Raw genomic sequence first — 23,260 nt, forward strand, 5'->3', positions numbered from 1 at the left:
TTTTTTGTGCCTTTGCCTGTAATTGTAGAATATAGCACACATCATTGCATTTTTCACTTCAATGCAACAATGCTAACACAAAGTATATTACTATTGATTGAAAATTATACTCTTATAAATAAGAAAATAATTTAGATTAGTAGTTACATAGTGACCAGAGAAAATTGGTTGCATAACATGTTACAAGCAAGATCAGGGGCCAGGATTCCTGTCCCAGTGTTAGTATTTGTGACTATTTCAGTAGATCACCAGTCCCTTGGAACCTGTGTTAGCTGATGTAGACTTACATTCTTAGGCTATGGTTGTTAGTGCTAAGGCAGTGTCTGACCAAGCGGAAAATGCGTATGTAATATGTAATATTTCTATGAGTGGCACATGAGTGACCAATCTATGACCCCATTTACACATAGTCACTGAATGCGTCTTGGTAGAGCGGGTCTTGGTGGTTTGAAGTGCATTATAGCCAGGTGTTAAAAAAATGTAAATGCATCTGTCTCTCTAAGACACATACACAATATTTAATACTCCCACAGAGTCTGCTATGTCAGTGAGAAGTCTGTGAAAATAGCCACTCAATGTTGGATTCTTTTTAAAATAAATCAATGGTCTGTCTCAGTCCTCGTGATAACGGCAAGTAGACTTGGACAAAAAAACAGTGAAGTGAGCTGTGGTTTCTCAGTCTTATTCCTAAACTGTAGAACGTGTTTACATGGACGTTGCAACAGTGATGTCACCCGTTGGTTTGTAGACTACCGTTTTGAAGCCTAAAGTTTGGCATTTGGCTGTCCCCATCTTGGGTCTTTGAAACCGGAAGTGGCCATATTTGGACGAGAGGGTGGAGTGGATTTAATTTGGGTATAAAACACTCAAATTTGAAAAGTGTAAATGGGGCCAATGTCTTGATAGTGTCAAAGCTTAAAAATGGCTCAAAGTTATTTTATTCAAGATACATCCAGGTAGTATATGTCATAAAATGTGTAAGGAGAGGTTTCCACATTTGAAGTTAATGTCAATAGGGCTTATACAAGCTAAGTAAAGACTGCATATGAAGAAAAATGGGAGTAAGAAGGTTAAGGAAAGGAGGGATGGATAAGCCCCAAGGGGGCAAGGAAGCTATGGAGATGAAGCAGGGTTTATTAGAAGGAGGCGCGGACCTTACGGCCCTTGAGAGGCTGAGGAGGCCTGTAGTTGTCCGCCATGCAGCATGGAGATTCTCCGTCTCCAGTAAAGAGGAGGCTGCGGAACTTGGCCATCTAATGAGGAAAGGAGACACAGATAAAGTAAAAAGAGAGAAAAAAAAGATAATCAAGATTTAAAGTTTAAATCAATGAACCTGCGTCCTGAAACCGGCTTTCACCTCCATTCGGATGCAGGAATCTAAATACAGAAACCTATATTTTGGTCGTTACTGTATTCAATTCAAAGTATTGAAGACCACATTGGCATTGTTGGGGATACTTGATTTGCAATTATAGCATCCCAGATTATTATTTTTTGCAGATTTGTCAGATAAACATACATTTTGTGAACCTCATTCCAGCATAGTCTAACAGAAAATGGGTTAAAGATGAGTAATGTTGTTTACATAAATTTCCTACCCTACCTGTGAAATGTAACCAGACAATACTTGTCTCTTTTTAGGGGGCAGGAGTGATAATCCGGAGTGAAGCTCCGCGCCAGTCACACAGGGCACCCACCTCACACCCTCCTGCTGTGGTTGTTATCTACAATGTGCACATGATAGTACAGAACACAGCCCTGCAGACGCAGAAACTAGCATGCAAGCCTCAGTGTGGCATAAACAACAACTCCTCTGGGAGCCATTTAGCCTTTTGCTAGCTGTTAAGCTTGGATTTAATTTCCCACAGCAGGCTCACTCAGCAAAGCTTGCAATTTTTTTTTATGTTGCGCTGTTCTTTACTGCATCGGTGGTTTAATTTACACACTGCAGAAAGAAAATAGTTTTTTATATAAGCACACCTTACACATGTACATTTATCTTCTATTTAGGGGAGATAAACTGAGCATTAAACGTAAGCCTTTTGATAAGTTAATAGCCTTTTACCTATGAGTGGTTTATGTCACGTGAAAGAACATGGTGGCATTGTTAATCATGTAAAGAGATAAAGAGCAAACTGGCCCCTGGAGATACAGGGAGTCAGTGTAATCTAAATAACACAGAAGGCCCTCCATGCTCACACCCACCCTGATCTAAAGCATGATATGGCTTCTGACACTCTTGAAAATGACAACGTTCAGACCAACATTTTGCCCCCATAACATGCACAAACACTTAATGAGATGACTACCAAATAAGAGTGTGTAGGAAGGTATTTGAAAAATGCTCTAAGACTATCTAAGACTAATGAGGGAATAGCCGGCTCTATTAATTCTGCAGCAATTGACAATTGCCCATTTTTTTTCTTCTCAGACAACCTGAGGCATGGCACTGATCTTATATTTTCTCATTTTAAGATGAACACTTTCAGCTTTAACTGGAGAATTCAGCAGCAGTCGCACCCGACTACCTGAGTGAAAAGCTGTGCTGAAACAAATCCCTGCATCAACGTGGACCTGGACGATTCTGCATCGATACGATGACAGGACACTATTGATTATTGTATACAGATGTTCCAGTGGCTGCTTTTTTTGTTTTGGCCTTTTGTCTCTTGTCTGCTGTGCTCAGACTCTGCTGCATTTAGGGTCAAATTTGACCCATTTTCAAAAAGTTTCTACATCAGAAATTTGGGTTTCTTTCAAACAAATTGTCCCAAAAAATAACGTGACAACTTCCTTCACAAGTAATATAAATGATCAGTTCACTACATTTATTTAACGTGGGTATTTATTTAATTGTATGGTATTTGAAGAATTCTTTTTTTTTAAAAGAACGATGAGAAAAGTGAATTTTTAACCGCTTGCTAACTAGGCAGTCGCTACAAAAGTACGATTTGAAAGTACTTATTGCTTCATCCCACCTTCGTAACAGCATAGAAAAACCGGAGAGACAGCTGAGCTAGTTAGCTGACCTTAGTCTGCCAAAGGCACATACATTAATAGTCAAAACACTCCTTTTGATTTTGATTTTGATTTTGTAAGTATGTGAAGAAAGTCAAGTACTTGTGCAGGGCTGACACTGATTGGCTCCTTGAGGACGATCCAGGTGACACTCTCCAACAGGGGAGGCGTGGTCAGAGAGCCATCATAGGTCCAGTAATGCAGAGAAACAGGAAGAAGAGTCTTTGGGTCAAAGTTTGCAAAGGTGGTCTGCTTTCCCTGCAGGTGTCGGGGAAGAAGGGAGGGAAAAGAGGGGGGGGGGAGGAATTTTTGCTTATTGTTAACCATAAAAATTGAGCTGACAGTTTTAAAAAACTATTAATTTCTGTTCATAGAAGGCATGAGCACATTTGTCTTCAGAAAATCTGTGTTTTGTGAATTCTGGGACCTTTTTTTTACCTTAGTCTTAATGGCATCCAAGGCATCCAGAACTTTCTGAAGCCGGGGGTTGGCAGCACCAATCTGGAGCACAACACAGATATACAAACGGTTGAATTAAAAATACTCAAATTCAATGTTAATTATTTGGCTTTTCTCTTAAAAGTACTTGCATGAATCAGTCACCTTGAGAAAGACCCCGACCACAGCGAGTCCATCAGGCTGGCTGGCTGCCTCGCCGAAGCTGGGGTACTTAGTGTTCCAGTGCACCAGATGAAGCTAACAGGAAAAAAAGCAACGTTTGACTTTTAAGGCACAGGCTACTGACAGTTCTCATCTTATCCACAACCTATCATGAGCAATAGTGTTGATTTTTAATGCAACACATTCTCATAATTGGGTTCGTATGAAATGGTCCAATAACAATTTTGTACGAAAACGAAAAGTTATGCACTAGAACTCATCTGATATCCTATGAAATTATGGTGTGACAGTTATGTTAGGGGATCCTTAGTTGAGTTAGGCTGAGGAAAGGTAACTGTGAGCTGGGTACAGTTGTATGAGCCAACCATTCACCCTGACCTCGTCCCTACGCAATCTTCATGGTTCTACACGGCGCATCAGCAGTCACTGTGGGGCTTACAGTAATAAATATGCGGTATACATACTAGTTACAGCTAGTTGCTTTTCTTAGCTGTTGCCTGAATGGTTTAGCCTGTAAAATGAGACAGTGATCTGAAGAGAGAGCCAATTGCAATTATTTTCGTCTAGATCCAAAAATGAGGGACAGAATAGAGTGGGAGGCCCATCTGTGATCATTTAAGACTTTATTTGGATCATTTTCTATAGTCCCCCTGTGGCAGTGCCACGATTTTGGAAATACAGTACCGAGGTGATGATGAGTTTTTGTTTGTTTATCTGCACATTTTTCATCACTAAATGAAAATCCAAACGGTGTTAAAAGCCTCTTCACGCTAGAATACACAATTTCTTCATGCCCTTGTTTATTAGCCTAAAAATGGTTTGATGCATTGATATATTTTTAAGTGTAGAATGTAAACGTTTAATAAATCCTTGAAGAATACAGAAAAATGTCATAAATTCTGTATTTTTGCAGTCTCCTATTACAAATAAAAAGATCAAATGTAAAGATTTCTGCCAGGGAGGGTGTGTGTAGCTGCAGACATGGCAACCCTTCCTGGTCTCTGCTTCTCTTCCCAGCTGGATTCACCGGCCAACCCCATGTAGGCTGGCTCAGGTTTGCCTGCCATAGTCTCAGACTGCTGGGGGAATTCCTTTGACAAAATGAGCTCCTCTCTATCTCCACCTGTGTGCATTCATGTCCCATTAATGCTTGTTGTTAACTTGGCTCCAGGGAGCTTGTTGCTAGGAGTCCTTATGTTGAAAACATTTCTTACCTAGTGTAATGTAGTGTGTTCCAATTTCACTCAAAACAAAGTGGGAAGCACACCCCCCAACCTCGGATTTCTGAGCTAGGAACTCGGACAACCACCGAGAACCACGAGCTTAAAAATCCAACAAGGCTGCATCAGTTGTAAAAAGCTGTAGTAAAAACTTATAAGCACTTTGTTGTTATGTATATCTCACTAAATCAGTCGTACACGCAGAGCGGTCCATATTCTATCCATGGACAATGTTGTCACTGTTTGCATGCACGAAATTGGTATATACACTGGCATTGCAACAATGGCTAACCTGGCTAGAGCTAATGAGAACAAGGAAAATCTACAGCAACTTGGAAATGGAACGAATTCAACTCGGGTGGGACGTCATTCCCAGCTTCGGCTTCCAAGACGGATAGGACCACCATTAACCCTCATGTTGTCCTCCCGTTGACCCGTTTTCATGAATCACATATCAATGTTTTTTTTAACCACCCAAAACAACATGATTGATTCTGCACAATGCTTTTTGGCAAGTACAAATCTCTACTTTCATTAGTTTTGAGTATCTTTTTCAATGTTTCAGCATTTGAAAAAACAAATTGAACAAATTTAACATCCGTTCCCATAATTTTAGTCAAATAACTCCTAATATCTGCTTTTCTAGCTCAAACATTAGGTATAATTTCTATAAATGAGGTTTATTGAAAAGAAATTCCAAAAATAACTGTCAAATTAAAGGTAATAAAGTAGTGTTACGTGGTGTTAAACGTCAAACAAAGTGAGAAATATTTTTTATAAAGCATCAAAAGTTTTGAAAAATGGGACAAACGTGAGAAAAAGTGAAAAACATCAATAAAAAGCATTGGTTTTCTATGTTGACGGGAAGACAACACAAGGGTTGACACCACGCAAGCTAGTTGTGTGTTGAATAACACAACTGGAGGAGCTGTTACTGCGTGTGGTGGATGCAAGCAGGCGCTCCAGCAGCTTCAGTACCTCACAGGGAAAGTTGATGCCATTGACAGTGTGCTCGGAGCCTCTGTCGTCACTCACTCCCCAGTGGAAATGAAACTGCTTCAAACGATAAGTTCCAGAAATAGGACCTCCTGTCAGGGCTGGTTAGAACAAAACAAACACAACGTTAGAGATGCACCCAGGAAAAGACAGATTTAACACCAACACCAAGGAAATCCATGCCTGTCAGTATCACACAGACGGTACTGACGTGTTCTTCGCCTTGTTCATAATCCATTTTAATGCTTTTATTGTTTCTATTTAATGTCAAATGTACATTTTCCTTAGAACATATGTTGCTGCGGTCCTGTTTATCAAAGGAATCAGCATGATTTCATCAGTCTGAGTCTAAGGCGCAAATTGAAATGGTAAATTAAAACTTTTGTTTTTCCAACCATTAAACACTGAACCATGTTCTGTGAAATTTCACTTGCAAGACATCCTCCAACACCTTTTAAAGGTGCACTCCACTGACTTTTACACATCAGTAAAGGTCATGGTTACTACTCCACCTAGCCTGAGGACATTCCACCGATGATGTCATATTGATGTCATTGGCATGGAGAACACACATTTACAAGCCTGTTTCAAACTGGAGGTGTGGAGTTAGAAAGTTGTAGGAGTTTACTGTGATGGATAAGTTTGGATATAAGACACTGTTGAGGTGCATCATGTGAAACATGTCATGATGTTTTTTTGGAGATTGGCTCATGATCTCTGCCTGTTTTGACCAATCTTTTTTTTTTTCATTTGTGTGAATATTAAATAAGTCCGTCTCTGTTGCACCTGTCTGGTAGTTCATCAATAGGGACGTTCTTGTTAACTTCTGTGTAACGTTGGGCAATATTTGGTACCATAATAAACTCAGAGAGTCTACATTATTTATTGCTTATTTATGTTTCATATGTATTGAATTTAGTTCAAACTTATGTATTACATTTATTGCTGCTATGCAAAGATAAATGGTGCTGTTGGATGACTGTTTAATAACCAGTGTCAGTGACAGGGCAGCAGGGTGAGGCAGGGCGCAGATGTCCTGTTGACCTCCTGATACTTAAACAGTGCTGACATCATCCGACGCTCTAATCTGCTGCCGTACACGCAGGGGTGGAGGCATTAACAAGACAAACAGATAAAGTCAACTGATACTAATACTGTTGTAGAAAAGTATATTTTGATGTAGAAAACAACCTTATAGGTCGATAATGCCAGCAGATCATGATCCCCAAAAATGTCTTGTTAGGCGCCAACCTATCAACACTCTTCCTTGGAGATCATAGTCGTGTGAAATCAAACTCAGCTTTTATTTTGAAATTAATCAACGTTTACCCATGAGTTTAATGGACCTTAGTCTCTGATTTCAGTAGTTTTACGTGACTCATTTTAGGCCAAACCCTGACGTTTTACTCAACCTAAGTTTTTTTTTCTGTTGCCTAAAGGTAAATAATTTGGTTTTAAAACGTTTACTACATGCTCAAACTGAGCCTGTTACATTAAATAAAGGTCACATTAATATCCTGCCACCGTGCAGCTGTAAATAAAACGGTCGCATGTCATTTTGGGAGGTTTTGGAAATCAACCTACCATGTTTAGGTATGACAGTGTATCAGATGTGCACGGGTAAATGTCTACATGTCTTCATTGTGTCCTAACACTAAAGGTGCTGAGCGGTGCTTACTAGAACTGTCTGTGTCGTCCACAAAGTCCACCTGGAAGGAGTGTCCGTTGTTGAGGATGCCGTTGGAGTTGGAGGGGTCATACTTGAGCTTTAGAGGCTTCAGAGTGGAGTCGTATTGGGCCTCCCCTGGGACGATGTTGATGGGAGACTGTCTGGCCCCGTTAGCTACAGGAAAATCTTGTCCCCATTTTTCAGGTCCTACAAATACAATTTCAAATATTTAGAAAAGTACATGTTAATAGCACATTGTTTTGTCCAATTTTATTATTTTTCTGTGTGTGGAGTATTTCCACACCAACCTCTTCAAACCTCTTTATTTCACTAGTAAAGACAAACATTATAATTTCTTTGCCATTTTTTCCTTACTCTGTCTAGTATTCAGATACTTCCCATGATAGCACAGTTAAAAAATATACATAGTAAACATTTTAAAAACTAGGAGTAAGTAAAAATACAGAAGTATTATTTAACAAAAAATGTACTCAAAGTGAAAAGAGAAGTACAATTATTTAAATGTTCTTCCGGCATGATAATACTAGTGTACTATTGGTACTACATTACAGTTTAAGTAGCTTTTTTTTTGTTAAATAGAAAATAAAATTGAAGTAAAGTAAATGTACCCACTGGCAGCTAATTCTGATTTCTATCCTTACTTCTGTAGCTTTATAAGAAGCTATTTCAGATCCTTCACACACATTCTTCTAATAACTCAATAAATCATTCATCATCATCCATTAATAGTGGATTAAAAGTTGCACACAAAAAAAAGAAAAACATTAAAATGTTCCCATTTTCAAGTCAATTTATAGATGAATTAACTGGATGTTTTAGCCAGTGTTAATTCTTGGGGTAGTTCAAATTCTAGCAATAGTTCACTTACTTTTTTATTTTTTATTTAAGTTTTTATATATGTTTTGCACAACCTCCCTAGCCCCTAGCTGGCCTACACAACGGCTGGATGTAAAATAACACACCCAGTTTAAGCAGTTGAGTAGCCTGAGTTTCAAATTGTTCAATGAAATATCACCTCTAAATTGAAGTTATGCTACTGGTGTGATGTAGCCTATGTTTTTAAGTATTGACATTGTTATTAAGGAATGGCACATTATCGTCTGCAGTGATGCAAAATTGATGTCAGAGTGGGGCAGCAACTTGTTACATGTAGAAAAACTGAACATCTATGATGAGAGATCCTCACCGTTAGTTGGTCCGTATCCCCATCCGTGAGACATGGTTGCTCCTACTCTGTGCTATCCTGATGACACAACAACAATAATTAATCCAAGTCCGTTTACAGGTCGAAAATATGCAGGAGAGGAGGGTGATGATGATCTGGTGACAGATGCCCGCTGGAAGGCTGCTGCTGGGCTTTATATATCGGCTGTCTCCTCTCAGTCCTCACGGCGGAGGGAGGGGGAGGGTTGGCAGTCGGCCCTCCAGCGGGCAGGTCAACAGGAGAGCAGCAGCCGTCCAGAGATGCGCGTCCTGGAGCTCTCCACCTCCTCGCGTCTCCTCCGCGTCCCTCCTCATTCCGAATAGTCAGCAGATTGTTGAAGATATGCTATTTGGATTTTTTGGGTTTTCATCCCTGATCTCTCCGCTCCCGACAGAGATGGATTAGTCCCTGATGCGCGCACATCATCCACACACATGTATTTTAATCATCCTGCCGCCGCGTGCGCGCGCGCCGCTCTCAGCTGTTAAAGGATCAGCGTTTGGAGCAGCGCTGTGAGGATCGGAGGTCCAGAGGATTTTATTGCAATATCCTGAAGTCGACATTTTTCTTTTTACCTCTCGCCTCAGGCCTTCTTCGATCTCGGCTATCCAGATCCCGGTGTACGCATATAGGCTGCTGCTATATGAAAGGAATCCCTTGCATTTCCCCTTAGGGATCAATAAAGTATCTATCTATCTATCTATCTATCTATCTATCTATCTATCTATCTATCTATCTATCTATCTATCTATCTATCACAGACGCACACACAGACACACACACACACACACACACACACACACACACACACACACACACACACACACACACACACACACACACACACACACACACACACACACACACACACACACACACACACACACTAGCCTTTACTAAAACTAGCCAATCAGAAATGACTCCCCTCCTTTTAAGTAACTCACAGATCGCACACGACTTTCCACAGATATTTTCCTTAGGCGTCTGTAGTGGATGAACAGACACAAATACAAGGATGTATCATGTGAAAGTTGCTCTTGAAGCTATATCATAAGTTGGTGTCTTCAAAATAAGAACTTTTCTTTAGTATTCAGTTACCAGGTGACGGTATCCGTGGTAATAGAACAGCAAGTTTTGCAGCTGATGTGAACTGTTTAGCTCAGGTGACTGTTGGTAGTGCAGACTGCAGTTAGAGTTGAGCACATGTAGCTCCAGCTGTGCCCACTGGTGTTTAGCAATCCCCAAAAATAAGTATAGCATTGGGGTGGACAAGCATGTTGCTTTTTATTACTTCTTGGAGAGGGAATTTATCCTTTGGCCAAATCTGGTGGCAATGCATTTATCACTGAAAAAGAGGGTTGAGAGTAACAAACCGCACCAGTTTTTACAGACAGTGTTTCAATATGCCACAAACATAAATGTGTGCCATCAGAATAATGGGAAGGATGTGATAATCACATAAGAGTCAGCACAAAGTAGCCCAATCATAATGTGTGCTTTCTGGTGTGATTCCTCCGCAGCATACTTTCTCAATGCAACACAGTGACAGGAGTACACTTTTTCAAAATTTGACTGTTTGTTCAGTTTGAGTGACTTCACACTACTCCATAGTTTATTTAAAGAAAAGACATAGATTTTATGTAATATACCAGTTTTCACGTAAGGTAAACAAGAATGAAAATCAACAGTTTGCTTCAATGTAGTATTTTTTCTCTAGTATTACTGGAAAAAAAAACTAAAGATACAAAACGAGAAGAAAGAATAGAGTGACTGATCCTCTCTCCAGCAGCTAGTCGTCTTCATCACACTCGATGTCTGCATCATCTCTAAATACTAATGAACCTCCGTTACTTTCTGAAAAAGTTTTACTGTAGTAAAGGTAATGTTTTTCACATTTAGTTTTTTATAGCAGTGTATGTAACCTCAGACATCTTACTTGGGCACATTGGAATATTTGCTCTTTTACCTGTTTCTCTCAAACAGTACAGTTTAAAATTGTCTGTAATTTTTATTTGGTGTTTGCATTTTTTTTTTAAGTATATGTTCACTAACTAGTCTAAAACAAGACACCTGCTTAGGCTTTCAGCTAAAGTTACAATCAGCAGTGTTTGATGGGCACCAGAAATCTGTTCTGTTTTGAATGTGTGGTTAACAGTTGCAGTTGAACACAGTGCTGGTAATCCACAGTGTTGTGCAGGTTGTGACTAAGCCATGGTACAAGTGTGGAGAGATTGGAAAAATGTGTTAAAGCAGTGAAAAACAAACTAGAGTTTGGTCCTTGTGAACTGCTGCTGTGCAGACTGTAGTTAGAGTTTTGCACATGTGACTCCAGTTGTGCCCACTGTTGTTTAGCAATCAAAAAGAAACTGTAAAATGTTCCTGCTCCTACAGAACATGCAGGGGAACATGCTCACTTGATAGCAGCTGTTAACGGAGCGGATGGGGGGGGTGGGGGGGCTGATCATGTTAAATCAGACCTGGTTCTTTTGCTTGTGATGACCATTTTAGGACTTAGATGAACATGCCTAATATGAAACTTAATCTGACATTTAAATTACACACATATCTGTAACCAAACTGCTTTGTTTGCCACTGATTTTCATAATGTATTGGTTTTATTCTATTTAGTTTTATTCTTCTTTTTTATTCTACTCTTAAAGCATGAATTGTCTTGTTGTTGAAAGGTGCTATACCAACACACTTGTCTTGTCTTGTCTTGCCTTTACACAGACTAACTTGTAAAGTATTGTCATCCTACCTTGTGTTATTTGTAGACATTTTTGGTGTACATGTACAGTATGTATAATAATATCAACAAGAATATATCGTTTTCAGAGTATTCTGCAAATGACTGATTACTATCGTTCTAGAGTAGCACACAGTCAGTCAATTCATTTGCTGCCATCTTGTGGCTCAGTGAGAAATACATGTGACATTCACTGCTTCTTATTTCTGAATATCTAACATGGACCATGGCTATCTGGTTTAATGCCAGCAATTAAGCTTTTTTTCAGTCCCAGAGGAGTATATCAGGCCCATTTTTTGACACACATTTACTGACTCAAATCTCGAAACAACAACAACTTGTCTGTTCTAGGGGGGGGGGGGGGGGGGGGGGGGGGGGGGGGGGGGGGGGGGGGGGATGGTTTCCCTTCATCAGGAAGCCAAACTTTGATGCACTCTACTATCCACTCAGGATGTGAAATAATCCATTACTTACTTGCTTTTTTCAGAGCTTCCAGCCCCAATTCCTGGTCTTCCTTCAGAACCTGGGTCACATGATAATTGTCCGTCATCGTCCTCACAGACAAGATGCTGTGCTCTGTATCCGAGGCTCCCCATTGTTTAATGGTAAATGCTGTAAATGATGGTTACAATGCTTCGGGAACAAGTTGGAACTTGTGTTGGTCATTTTCTGGCAAGAAGCTAATATTTAATTTAATTAGTGTCCATTATTTACAATGCTCATGTTGCTGATTGGGATAGTCTGCACCACTTGGTGGAGGTATTGGTCTTGTTTTCCACCGTTAGATGCTGGAATACAAGTTTTACACAAGTTTTATACAAGTTAATTTTCTCTTCTTTCAGTTCACTTATGCACATTGCATTCACAAAGCAACTAGATAAAATAACAGATTATTTTCTTTAAATGGATTGTTAAAAAGACAAAAAAAGAAAGCCATTCTAAATGTGATGAGACAAGAAAGCAAATCAATGACGCCACGCAGCTTTTGTTTCATACATCATAGTCATAGTTTATTCAGTGTTTATAATACGTTATTTTTATTTGACTCCAACGGTTTTCATTGCCCCTTGCATTATTCTGAATAAGTGGATAACCAGTCACATAACTGAATCTGTTCTGTTGGTCTTGAGAGACACAAGTGGCATAATGACATAAGTAAATCCTTGAGAAATGGTGATGTTGAAAAGATTTTGGAATATGACAATGAAACACAACTGGCGAAATAAGAATAAAATGAAATAACCTGTTGTACAGAAAAAGTGTTGCTGAAATAGTAACTATTTAGAGACTGATATCTAAATGTGCTTGTACTATAGTTACATAATGATGGATGTGGTGGGTCAATATAGTGAACTGTAGACAACTGTGGACATTATGACTCAGGTGAAGTTAGATTTTAGTGGCCTCAAATTCACCAACACAGACACACACGTTAGAACGTTTTTGGAAAGACTGCCTTTTGTTGTCTAAAAAGCTTTATAGGGCTGAAGAGGTTGATGACACATTATGATCTTTCCACCCACCAGTCATGAGGAAACTTTGACATCATTGATTTGGAAGTTGATGTATAGCGTTCCAGTGTCTGAGAGACGCAAAAAAATTCGTGAAAACACGCGGGATCAGTCAGTTCTGAATAGGATCCGCTATATCCTGCAGATGATCCAGCTTCTGAACTGAGACAGTCCCCTCTCCATCCAGCCCCCCCCCCCCTCTCTCTCTCTCTCTCATCAGGCAGTTCCAGGGCATTTACAGGTTTACTTCAAGTGAATCCTGCTCCACATTATGAAGTGTTTATTGCAGTGTGAACTGTTTAATCATTAGCACTCTGTTAGCTAAATACACCACCTCATTTAGCAACCCTGGTGTCATCAAAGGGTAAACACTGCATCCTGAAAGCTAACTGCTATCTGTTCAATTTCAATTTCATTTATAATATCAATTCATAATAAGAGTTATCTCGAGACACTTTACAGATAGAGTAGGTCTAGACCACACTCCATAATTTACAAGGACCCAATAGTTCTAGTAGTTCCCTCCAGAGCAAGCAACGGTGCAAAATTGGCGAGGAAAAAGTCTTTTTTAGGAAGAAACCTCAGACAGAGCCAGGCTCTTGGTAGGTGGTGTCTGACAGGGCCGGTTGGGGTTTTAATGAACAGTCACAAAGAAAGATAATGGAATAGTGGCTAAAAAAATCGTAGTTTGTTCATGGCGCAGCGGGGCACTGTGTGGCATTAGATGGCACAGCAGGACGCAGCAGGACGTAGCAGGTCCATGATGCAACCATGATTTTGGAGCCTCCCTGATCCATGGAAACATGCTGGGGGGAAGAAGAACAGAAGGACTCCGGGTAATGACTCCCCAGATATAGGTTAGTAACAGGTATGTCTGGGACATGAATGCACACAAACGGAAGATAAATGAGAGAGGAGCTCAGTGTGTCAAAGGAAGTCCCCCGGCAGTCTAAAACTATTACAGCACAACTAAGAGAGACAGGGTAAAGAGAGGAGCCTGGTCAGGCTGTAATGCCCTGCCTCTCTCTATTTTTATTATATTATTGATCATATGGTAAATTAATCTGATGACTATGAAGAGAAGCAGAGAAAAGAAGGGGTCTGTAGCTATACACCCTCCCTCCGCCGGTCTAGAAGCAGAATTACACAGTGTTATTAGTGTTACTGTGTTTAAAGGTGAACTATTACAAATTCCAGGCAAAAGGTGATGAATTTTATCTCTAATTGTTGTAATTTTATCATTAAAGAAGCTCACCAAGTTGTCACTAATCAGAGCTATAGGAATAGAAGGCTTAATAGATCTGTGACCATCTGTCAGCCTGGCTACAGTGCTGAAAAGAAACCTTAGGTTGTTCTTATTTTCTTCTACTAGTGATGAGTAATAGTCTGATCTGGCATTTCTGAGGGCCTTCCTATACATTTTCAGACGGTCTTGCCAATCTCAACTGTGTAATTCAGTATCTCCAAAGGTAATTTGCCATGCAGGAATGTTATTGTGCCAAGGAAAATGATGTGGATTTGTATGTTGTTGTTTTTTTGTTAAATGAGGGTGCTGGAGGATTACTACACAGGTAGTATTTAATATTTCAGGTGTACAGGTACACCTGAAATATGTTACGTTTGATTATATTTATTTATCTGCTGTTTTTATCTAAACTGATTTAAAATAAGTGAATTCAACCATGTGGATAAATCTGAAAATTAGCAAGAATCACACAAGTGCATCAACTTTATCATAAATCCTGAATTGCTTTAAGTGCTGCATTTATGAACAATAGGAGATAGAGTAAGAGTTATGGGCAGTTAAGATGCGTTTTAAGTCTGTGACAGAAGATGTGTACATTTCTGCTGTCCTGATTTCCACTGGGAGCTCATTCCAAACACTTGGGATGTTGTTTAGCGAAAGTTGCCCCCAGATTTAGTTGAGTGTCATCTGCATAAATGTGGTAGGAAAAGCCATGTGAGTAATTAACAGAGCCAATCTCTCCTTATTACTTCATTTAGAGAGAGGAGTGAAAAGGAACATAGAATAAGAGACAAAGAGGGTGGGGAAATGAGTAGTGTATGTCATCTATCTTTTTTTTACATAGTACAAATCAGAGGTCTGCACACCTCTAGTCTTTTAACCACATCTTACAGTCTGCCAATGAAGGGCATGACATAGTTAAAGCTCTGATGAAGCTAGTAGGTGGGCAATGATTTGAGATTACATTTGCCACGTACAGCAGCCTACGTTGCTTGCTTAAGAAAATTATTTTCCAGGGTGCCCTGGTAGCTCACCTGTTGAGCGCACGCCCCATGTTCCAGGGTCCAACCGGCGGCTCTTTGCTGCATGTCCGTCCCCCCTCTCCCACAGCTATACTATCGATTAAAGGCAAAAAGCCCAAAACAACATTTTAAAGAAAAAAGAAAGACAATGACTTTCCATGCCCAGACAATACAATATGGTGTTGTTTTATATGAGAGAAAAATGCCCCAAAAAAAAGTTGGGAGGATAAATCTACCCTTTGATGCAAGAGTGTCTGTTGCCAATAGAACATACTAAATAATGAAGGAAAAGTACGTTTTTTTGGTTTCATTTTCCCCAAGTTTGTGACAAAATTACCAGTTTGCTTGAATATTTATTATTGGGGGTTCCCCATCGCACAAATGCACACGAACACATGAATTGAAATTAATAGTTATTCCATTCCTGGTCTTACAAGCGACATGTAGAAGAAACGTCTTCTCTGTCCCTCAGTTGGACGAATTGGCCAGAATGAAGTCAGTTGCAATAATACAAGTCTACTTCCATTTGGCTTCAAAATAAAATCCTTATTTCCAAATTAAGCACGTATCTGACAGAAAGAAATACTATTATTTTTGTACCAAGGCTGAATTGACATTTTGATTCAAACTAAATCGCAAATGCGTGACAATATGGACAGCTAAGTGACAATGGGAGCTAAAGTGATAGGGCCTTGATAGGTGGCTCCTGCATTTCCCCCTAATCCTAATGTACATGATCTCGTAGAGGGATCTTCTGTCATTCTTGATGTCAAATGTAGTTGATAATCTTTTAATATTTGACTTGATATTGTGCTTACATGGTCATTTCCTTTTACTCAATTTACCACATACAGTACTACATATACAGTGCAGCAAACCTGGAGCACAAGAATTGGAGTACAGTTGTAGCCTACTGTACATCACTCACAACAATCATGTGTAACTGCACGTCTCAATTTTATGAAGGTTTATAGAAATTTACATTGAAGGCTATATGTATGCTGTCATTAATAGGCTGATTTCAGACAAATTGCACTAGGCCTATGTGTCAACATAGTATCCTATGAGACAAATCTGGTAGGCTACATGTTGGTCCCCTGGAGGATTGATCCAGCACACCTCAGGCTGCAGTACAGCCACACCACTACTACGTTTTGAGAAAAAACGATCTCTGTCCACACAAGAGTTTTAACTCCAGTAGCCGAACTAATCTCTGTCTAAATTAAGCTCCCTTCTTGCTCTGGCTGGATATATTATAATACTACATTAACACGTGTGACAAGTGACAACACATATGCCGGTGTGAAAAGGAAGAAGATACCCGTTACAAAAACTACTTTGGAGAATGAACAACAAAGGCAAAAAGTAAGATGGGGGATATATTTGCTTGGAGCATCGACGAGGTGGAACTGTTGCTGAAAGGTAGGCCTATGTAGACTGACACTACCAGTGGTGTAGTCTACGTGATGCACAGGTATACGCAGTAAGGCTAGACCCACTAAAAAATCACCAGGATTTCCATATAGCCCACCCACTTAAAAATGTGCAATGGTACGTATCATACTTTCCATTATAATTTAGATTTTTTCTTTTCTTTCGTAGGCTGGATAAAGGTATTTCATAAATTGGTGCATCAGAATGCAGGAAATGAAGTCTTTGATTTTCCTGTGGGAGGGCACCCAGACACCGACTATGATGTGGGCAGGCATCCCCAGGCCCATCTTGGCCAACATAGCCTATACAGTACAGTATACAGTACCTACTACAACACATAAGACTACTGAAGCCTATCTAACAGATGAGACTGACTGAATGACTGAAGTCAGAAGATGAGGTGAGTGCCAGTGAGGACAAGCAATAGGCTACGTGTGATTTGATATTGAATACGTTATGTTTTTAAGCACATAGAGAATGTCATTTAGTTGACCAGTTCCTTTCTATGTGTTGGGTTTTCAATTCCATAGATACACTCTAACTGTCTGCTTTTATTTTGTAAAGCAAAAACACCTGGCTTCCGGTGTCATTCTGGCTTACCTTGGTAAACTTGCTGCAGTACACGGACCACAGGCTTGTGCCACTTTCTCACACACACACACGCACACACACACACACACACACAGTTTTACACGCACGCACGTGCACGCACCCATACACGCGCGCATTCCACCAGTGACTCTCTGTTGTGTTCGCCTTGGTTCCAGAAACGGACGTGCTTTTGGATTTAGCCGCCGGTGCTCCCTCCGTTCAGCGATGGTGTGAAGACCTGAGACAGTAAAGGTAAGCTGCGCTTTAAACTGTCTATTGATACATTCAGGTTGGCGGGTTCACAATTCAACAGCTTATCAGAAGCCTACGACCGCTGCCTGTTGAGGAAATGACTCACACCGGTAAGAGGGACCACCGGTGATGAAGTGTCCCTTAAAAACGGCGTTTTGTAATGTCACAGCCATCATTAACGGCCGTATGCTTCACGTTAGTTTGGCTCGCGGCTGCTTTGGCGTGGATGAAAGCCTCAGCGGCAGCCCTTTACGTGCCGTTCTCCCGCGTGGGGAGATGCACGCTGCTGTTGCCTCTCAAATTTCTGGCAATTTGATACGTCCTTGCTAATTTACCAAGTGTAACGCCACCTAATAAACCCATGAAACATGGCGAAAAATCTTCCGAGTGAGTCCTCGGAAATTCTTCTAAGAAAATTAAGCTAATAACGAACCACGTTCATTTAAGATGAAAGTTAAAGTTTCTGGATTGATTGACGCTGTGTGATAGCTCGCTATGCCGCCCGGTTGTTGTTTTTTTGTCGGAGAAATAAGTGATGACAAGAAGCCAAAGCGTTTTCAACCGAGCTGCAGTGGTCGCGGAAGGCTAAATTAGCAGAGAGGTCTTGAATAATCACCTAAAACACAGATGGGTTTGCGTCAATATCTTTAGAAGCCACACTACCGTACATGGTCGGAAATGTGATGTGACATGAGATACAGCCACCATAACGGGGAGGGGGGGAGGGGGGGGGGTCCCCAACATGCTGTAGGCTAATTCCTTGTGATGCTGTCAGATTGAACGTGCTGTCATACAGACGGCACTAGCACAGCTGGATGGAGGGTTGCTATGGAGGAAAGCCACAGAACTGCGCACACGTACGGTTTCTACAATGCCGAATTATTAGCCCTATAGCTTGGGATCAAAATGTAAAAAAAAAAGGCTCATGTGGTGATGTCAGAAGTGAAGTGCTGTGTGCTGCAGTAATCTTCGGTGGGGGACGACGTGCACTCAGTGTCTTCCGCCTCAGTGAGAAGTTGTGAGATCAGAGGAGCTTGCGTCAGTTGTCGCCTGTGGCTGAGGATGAGAGGACAGAAGATCCCAGCATGTTTCTAATTCAAGGAGACCAACTGGTAATGATAACGGTGTGGGCAGAGTGTCATCTCGGGAAAAGGACACATTTTGTATTATTATATTCCCACTCAACATGTGAAGGACAATCAGTTATAGTCTATTGTCACGGGAGCCGCACAGGGGGAAGAAGTTAGGACAATTTCAAGGGCCCATGACTGAAAGGGGCCCAACAAAATAGGTAAAAACTAATATAAAAATTATTAAACTAACCCAATTTGGCCTACAGTACATCCCCCACCTTCACTTAGTTTTTCTTACAGCGTGGACTCAGCCTGATTGTTTCCCATGATGCTCTATATCCTCGGCATTTAACATAATAATGTAGTCTCATCCATTAATCCACAGCTATACAAATTGATTAATAACTTAGTAAAGGGGGTCAAATAAATTTTGTGTGTTGTGCCAATCAAGTCAAATTCATTTGCATTGGCATTTATTACAATGATGGTAATGATAAAATGACATCACGGGGCCACACTAGACAGGAACCAATGACACGCCTCCTAAAAACAGGCAAGGAAACCAAACCAGTCCAGTTCCAATTCACAGTCACAGTGAGGTCTGCGGATTATTCAGAGTAAAGTGGGACATTTCCTTCTGAAAGGCAAGTTGCTTTTGAGTTTTTGAATGTGTGTTTTTGTGTGTGTGCTGCTAGGACAGTGACTCATTTGACATTACATCTATTTTTATTATTGTTGTTATAATGTATCTTAAAATCGTCATTGACATGATTTGTTTGTTAGCACAAGCCTAATTCTTTGCTGACAACCCCAGCCCAGAAACCTTTTCTGACTGTGCGTTTCTCTTAAATGGGGTAAAGCATGCACACAATGACATCATGGTTCTCAAGCCATACCTCAAATAGGCCGCTGTTTTCCACCTTTGGATACTCTAACATAATGTACAGACAGGTTTTCCCATTTTGAAACACACAACTGTTCACATAAGTAGTATCCATCAAATGTTGAGTGCTAAAATTAACAGGCGGTCTTGTTTCTTCAACCTGATCTCACCAAATTCCATGAAACGAACACGGCCCCTTAACTCCTTCTGGGCTTTCTTACTACTCACCACCGTTGTCGCTGTTAATGCTACGTCATCTTCTCATTGACTCTACTTTGGCATAGTTTTCCGTGGTGGCAATTCAATTCAATTCAATTTTATTCATAGTATCAATTCATAACAAGAGTTATCTCGAGACACTTTACAGATAGAGTAGGTCTAGACCACACTCCATAATTAACAATGACCCAACAGTTCTAGTAGTTTCCTCCAGAGCAAGCAACAGTGCGACTGTGGCATTGAACGACAGTGAAATTGGCTTTTGTCGGGAGGGGGAGCCCTTATTTACGTTGAATGGTCATCAACCAAAATTGCTCCGTGAAGTTACTTAGTGTGTTTTTACACCAAAGGGGTTCTTGTTCCAGTACTAATGTGTAGGTAGGTAGTTATTCAAACAAAAAGCAATACTTTACAATTTAATAATTTTATCACTATTTTTTACCAGTGCTATCTAGAACCTGACGGATATATCGGCGGGCCGATATTATTGGCCGATATCGGTATATATCTACAGTATATCCTTTTTTTTTTTAAATATTCATTCATCAGAATCATTTATAATGACAAATAAATGATTGTGATAAATGAAGCTGAGCTCCGGCAGGGTGTGTTGTGGCCCTGAGGAGGCGGAGCTGTGCTCCGGTGCGATCCGGCCCAATTTAACCTCTGGTTCCGTGCCACCACCACCTCGTTATGTAACAGTTTGGGATCATTTCACAGAATTCTGTGAGACCAGGCTGGTTTCTTACGTGTTACCTGCCTAACTCCGTAGCTGATCTCAGGGTTTGCCCGTGTCATCACGAAGAAAGATGGATTTATGTTTATAAAGACAATGAATGAATGAGATGGATTTATGAAGAAAATGAACGAATAAAACCTAAATAGCTGTGCTGATCACACTAATCTGCTCTATGTTGAAGCTCTTTGGTTGCTTTTTTGAGAACAGTTTGTCTCTGACCTTCTTCAAACTATTTCAATACATTAGCTAGTTGGTGAGTCACTTGTGGTGTCAGAGTGAATTCCTGTTGCTACTTTCACAGCTCTTGGTTTTGATATGCTGCCTAGACAACACATCTCGTGTGAACACAATGAGTCGCTGACACTTAGACTAATATGACACTACAAGTTCTGTCTGAACGGCCTGTTAGGCCCACTCCTCCACTCCTAGTTCCTCTCCATTTGTGTTTTTTACTCATGGAAATACTTTTTGCTTCAGGATAACAATTTCCTTCGACCTCTTCTCATTGTGGCTTTTTCACTTGTGAAACATCCCCTTCAGACTACCGGGAATGTATATATACATATATAAATATATATATACGTCTGACTACTGTGATTGACAGTACCTAATGCAGGGTCGCCGTACATTATGGAAAAGATGGAACACTGTGGTTTGTTTTTACCAGTACTGAGAACAGCTGAAAAATAAATTGCATAAAGCGAAAAAAGCGAAATATCTTGGGAATTTAATGTCACGTTATTGTCTTTTTCCTTTTGGTGAATTAACAGTCAAACTGGATGGGCTGTGTTCAGCACGCGGCGAGGGCCAAATGCTGGTTAACAAGTCAAAGTGTTTGCAAAAGGTAGCATTTTATAGGGTGTCAAACACTCTCACATTAACGTGAGAGCATCCCAGGTTGTAGCTCTCTAATGGTGTGAGATATTGTGTCCTGCTCATTAGGCAGAGCAGGACACAGTTATGATACTGCATGACAGGTTTAATGATGAATAAATGAAGTCGTTCATATTTCAAACGTGATTCACATCCCTGTCGGTGGTCATTTTAATTGGGTTAGGTTCTGTTCATTAGGTACGACAAAAGTTAGTCCTTTTTTTTGTATCTGTCATCTCTTGAGCACTTTTGAAAATGCGTTGGATTCTAATATATCTGGTTATCTAGTGGTAGTATCAAAAAAGACAATGTTGTACAACAATTAGGGATGCACGATTCAAAAAGAAAATTTCACGATTTGATTTAATGATGGTTTTCAATTCAAACACGATTCTCAATTAAAAAAACTATTCACAGAATGTAGATGTAGTTACATTTCCCATGTGTGTATGTATGTATATGTATATATAGATATATAGGCCGAAATATACAGTATATCAGATTTTTAAATAATAAAAAAATAAAAGTTGTTATTATTAGTATTATATTGTTATCGGCCTTAATCGGTTGGGCTCTGTTCTCTAAGATCTCGTCCCTCTTTATACTTGACCCCACGGTGCAGTGGGTTGGTTCCAGTGCTGATGCATAGGGGTGACTAAACTGAAGATGAACTGACTTCTTTCACAGCAGACATTTTGACTCCAGTTTTTTCACCATTAGCATTTTAAAGAGCTGCATTGCAATAATCAATAGATTGGAGATTCCTGCAATGATTAGTCAAAAGGTCGACCATGACAAAGATGAATGATTTAGAGATCGGCTGATACCGATGATTAATAGTCCATGAAACCGGTAACCAATATTTGGAGCTCATTTTGCACTTCATTTACAGTTAAAATGAAAATCTTTATGCCAAAATTAAGATTTTGGAATTTGATTACATGATTTAAGCAGTCATTTCATAAATTAGAAACTTTCAATATTATACCCAGTAACAGAGAGTCAGATAGTTTTGTGGGGGGGACTATAAGTCAGACTCAGTAGTGAGTGAAACCGAAGGGAAGGGACAGACAGAGCTGTAGCGGAGCTAAAGTAGCACACTATTTAAAAATTTAACTTCATTGGTTATCCGGCAAATAAAATGCCAAAAAACGGCGTCGGCCCCTGTTCCGATTCATTTGGGAATGAAAAAGAAAAGAGTACTCTGATGCTATAACACAATCACACTCTGCCATCGCATAAAATATGGATGCTTGGTCATGTGCCTTTGGCGTTAGTTACTCATGGTAAAAGTCCAGAATATGTACAGTAGGAGATCCTTGGCTGTGACAGAAGTGTTTCAGGATCCTTTGTTCCGATGTCACACTGCATTAGCTGTGCACAGTGAATAGCAGGGCTGTCTTTTGGAAGGGCAAACCGTGCAAGGGAACTGGAGTCACTCCATCTCAGCATTATACTTCCACCAACATGGGCAACAGGTGGCACCCACCACTGGAAGGCTGTCTGTGGCTTTTTGAGAATGGGGAACCGAAGTAAACTTTGGGCTTTTTCACTTTGTTAACCTATGAGGTGCACAAAAAAGATATGTAACAAAAAAGATATATAACACAATAAAGAAAAGGGAAAAAGGCAAAAAGCATAATATGAGGACTTTAAAACAAATAAAAGGAAATTATTTCCAACAATTTCAACATTTAACCCTTGTGTTATCTTCTCGTTGACCTGCAACTTTGCATTTTTCTGGGTTGAAATGTCAACATTTTGTTGTTCTTTTTCTACAGTTTTCTCAATGTTTTCTACTTGATATTTTCTTTGAACTCACATAAAACAACTCCTTGAAGGTCTTTGGAGACATGTCGCAGCCTTTCACAACGGGTTTATTACCTTGGTTGGTATCGCGATGATGATGACAGATAAAAGCA

At 40.1% G+C, this 23,260-nt stretch overlaps 2 protein-coding genes and 1 long non-coding RNA gene across 7 annotated transcripts in view; 1 reads left to right on the forward strand and 2 right to left on the reverse strand.

Annotated features, from left to right (window-relative positions):
• Nucleotides 1-804: 804 nt before the first annotated feature.
• Nucleotides 805-9,003, reverse strand: cahz (carbonic anhydrase). Its single transcript, XM_034888607.1, has 7 exons — nucleotides 8,732-9,003; nucleotides 7,534-7,731; nucleotides 5,838-5,956; nucleotides 3,622-3,714; nucleotides 3,457-3,519; nucleotides 3,121-3,276; nucleotides 805-1,253 (listed from the first exon to the last, which is right to left on the reverse strand). The coding sequence occupies exons 1-7, from the start codon at nucleotides 8,763-8,765 to the stop codon at nucleotides 1,137-1,139; spliced, it is 780 nt and encodes a 259-aa protein (XP_034744498.1). The 5' UTR covers nucleotides 8,766-9,003; the 3' UTR covers nucleotides 805-1,136.
• A 5,194-nt stretch (nucleotides 9,004-14,197) lies between these two features.
• Nucleotides 14,198-22,387, reverse strand: LOC117954675. Its single transcript, XR_004658866.1, has 3 exons — nucleotides 22,376-22,387; nucleotides 16,328-16,335; nucleotides 14,198-14,281 (listed from the first exon to the last, which is right to left on the reverse strand). It is a non-coding gene; the product is annotated as an uncharacterized LOC117954675 (long non-coding RNA).
• The window catches only part of LOC117954586 (disks large-associated protein 1-like), an 80,577-nt gene continuing 74,694 nt past the window's right edge, over nucleotides 17,378-23,260 (forward strand). For all 5 annotated transcript variants that reach the window (XM_034888500.1, XM_034888501.1, XM_034888502.1 and 2 more), the window contains exon 1: nucleotides 17,378-17,551. The gene's annotated coding sequence lies outside the window, so the exon portion shown is untranslated. The remainder of the gene's footprint in view (nucleotides 17,552-23,260) is intronic.

The sequence above is a fragment of the Etheostoma cragini genome, chromosome 12, assembly GCF_013103735.1.
Source record: "Etheostoma cragini isolate CJK2018 chromosome 12, CSU_Ecrag_1.0, whole genome shotgun sequence".
Classification (NCBI taxonomy): Eukaryota; Metazoa; Chordata; class Actinopteri; order Perciformes; family Percidae; genus Etheostoma; species Etheostoma cragini.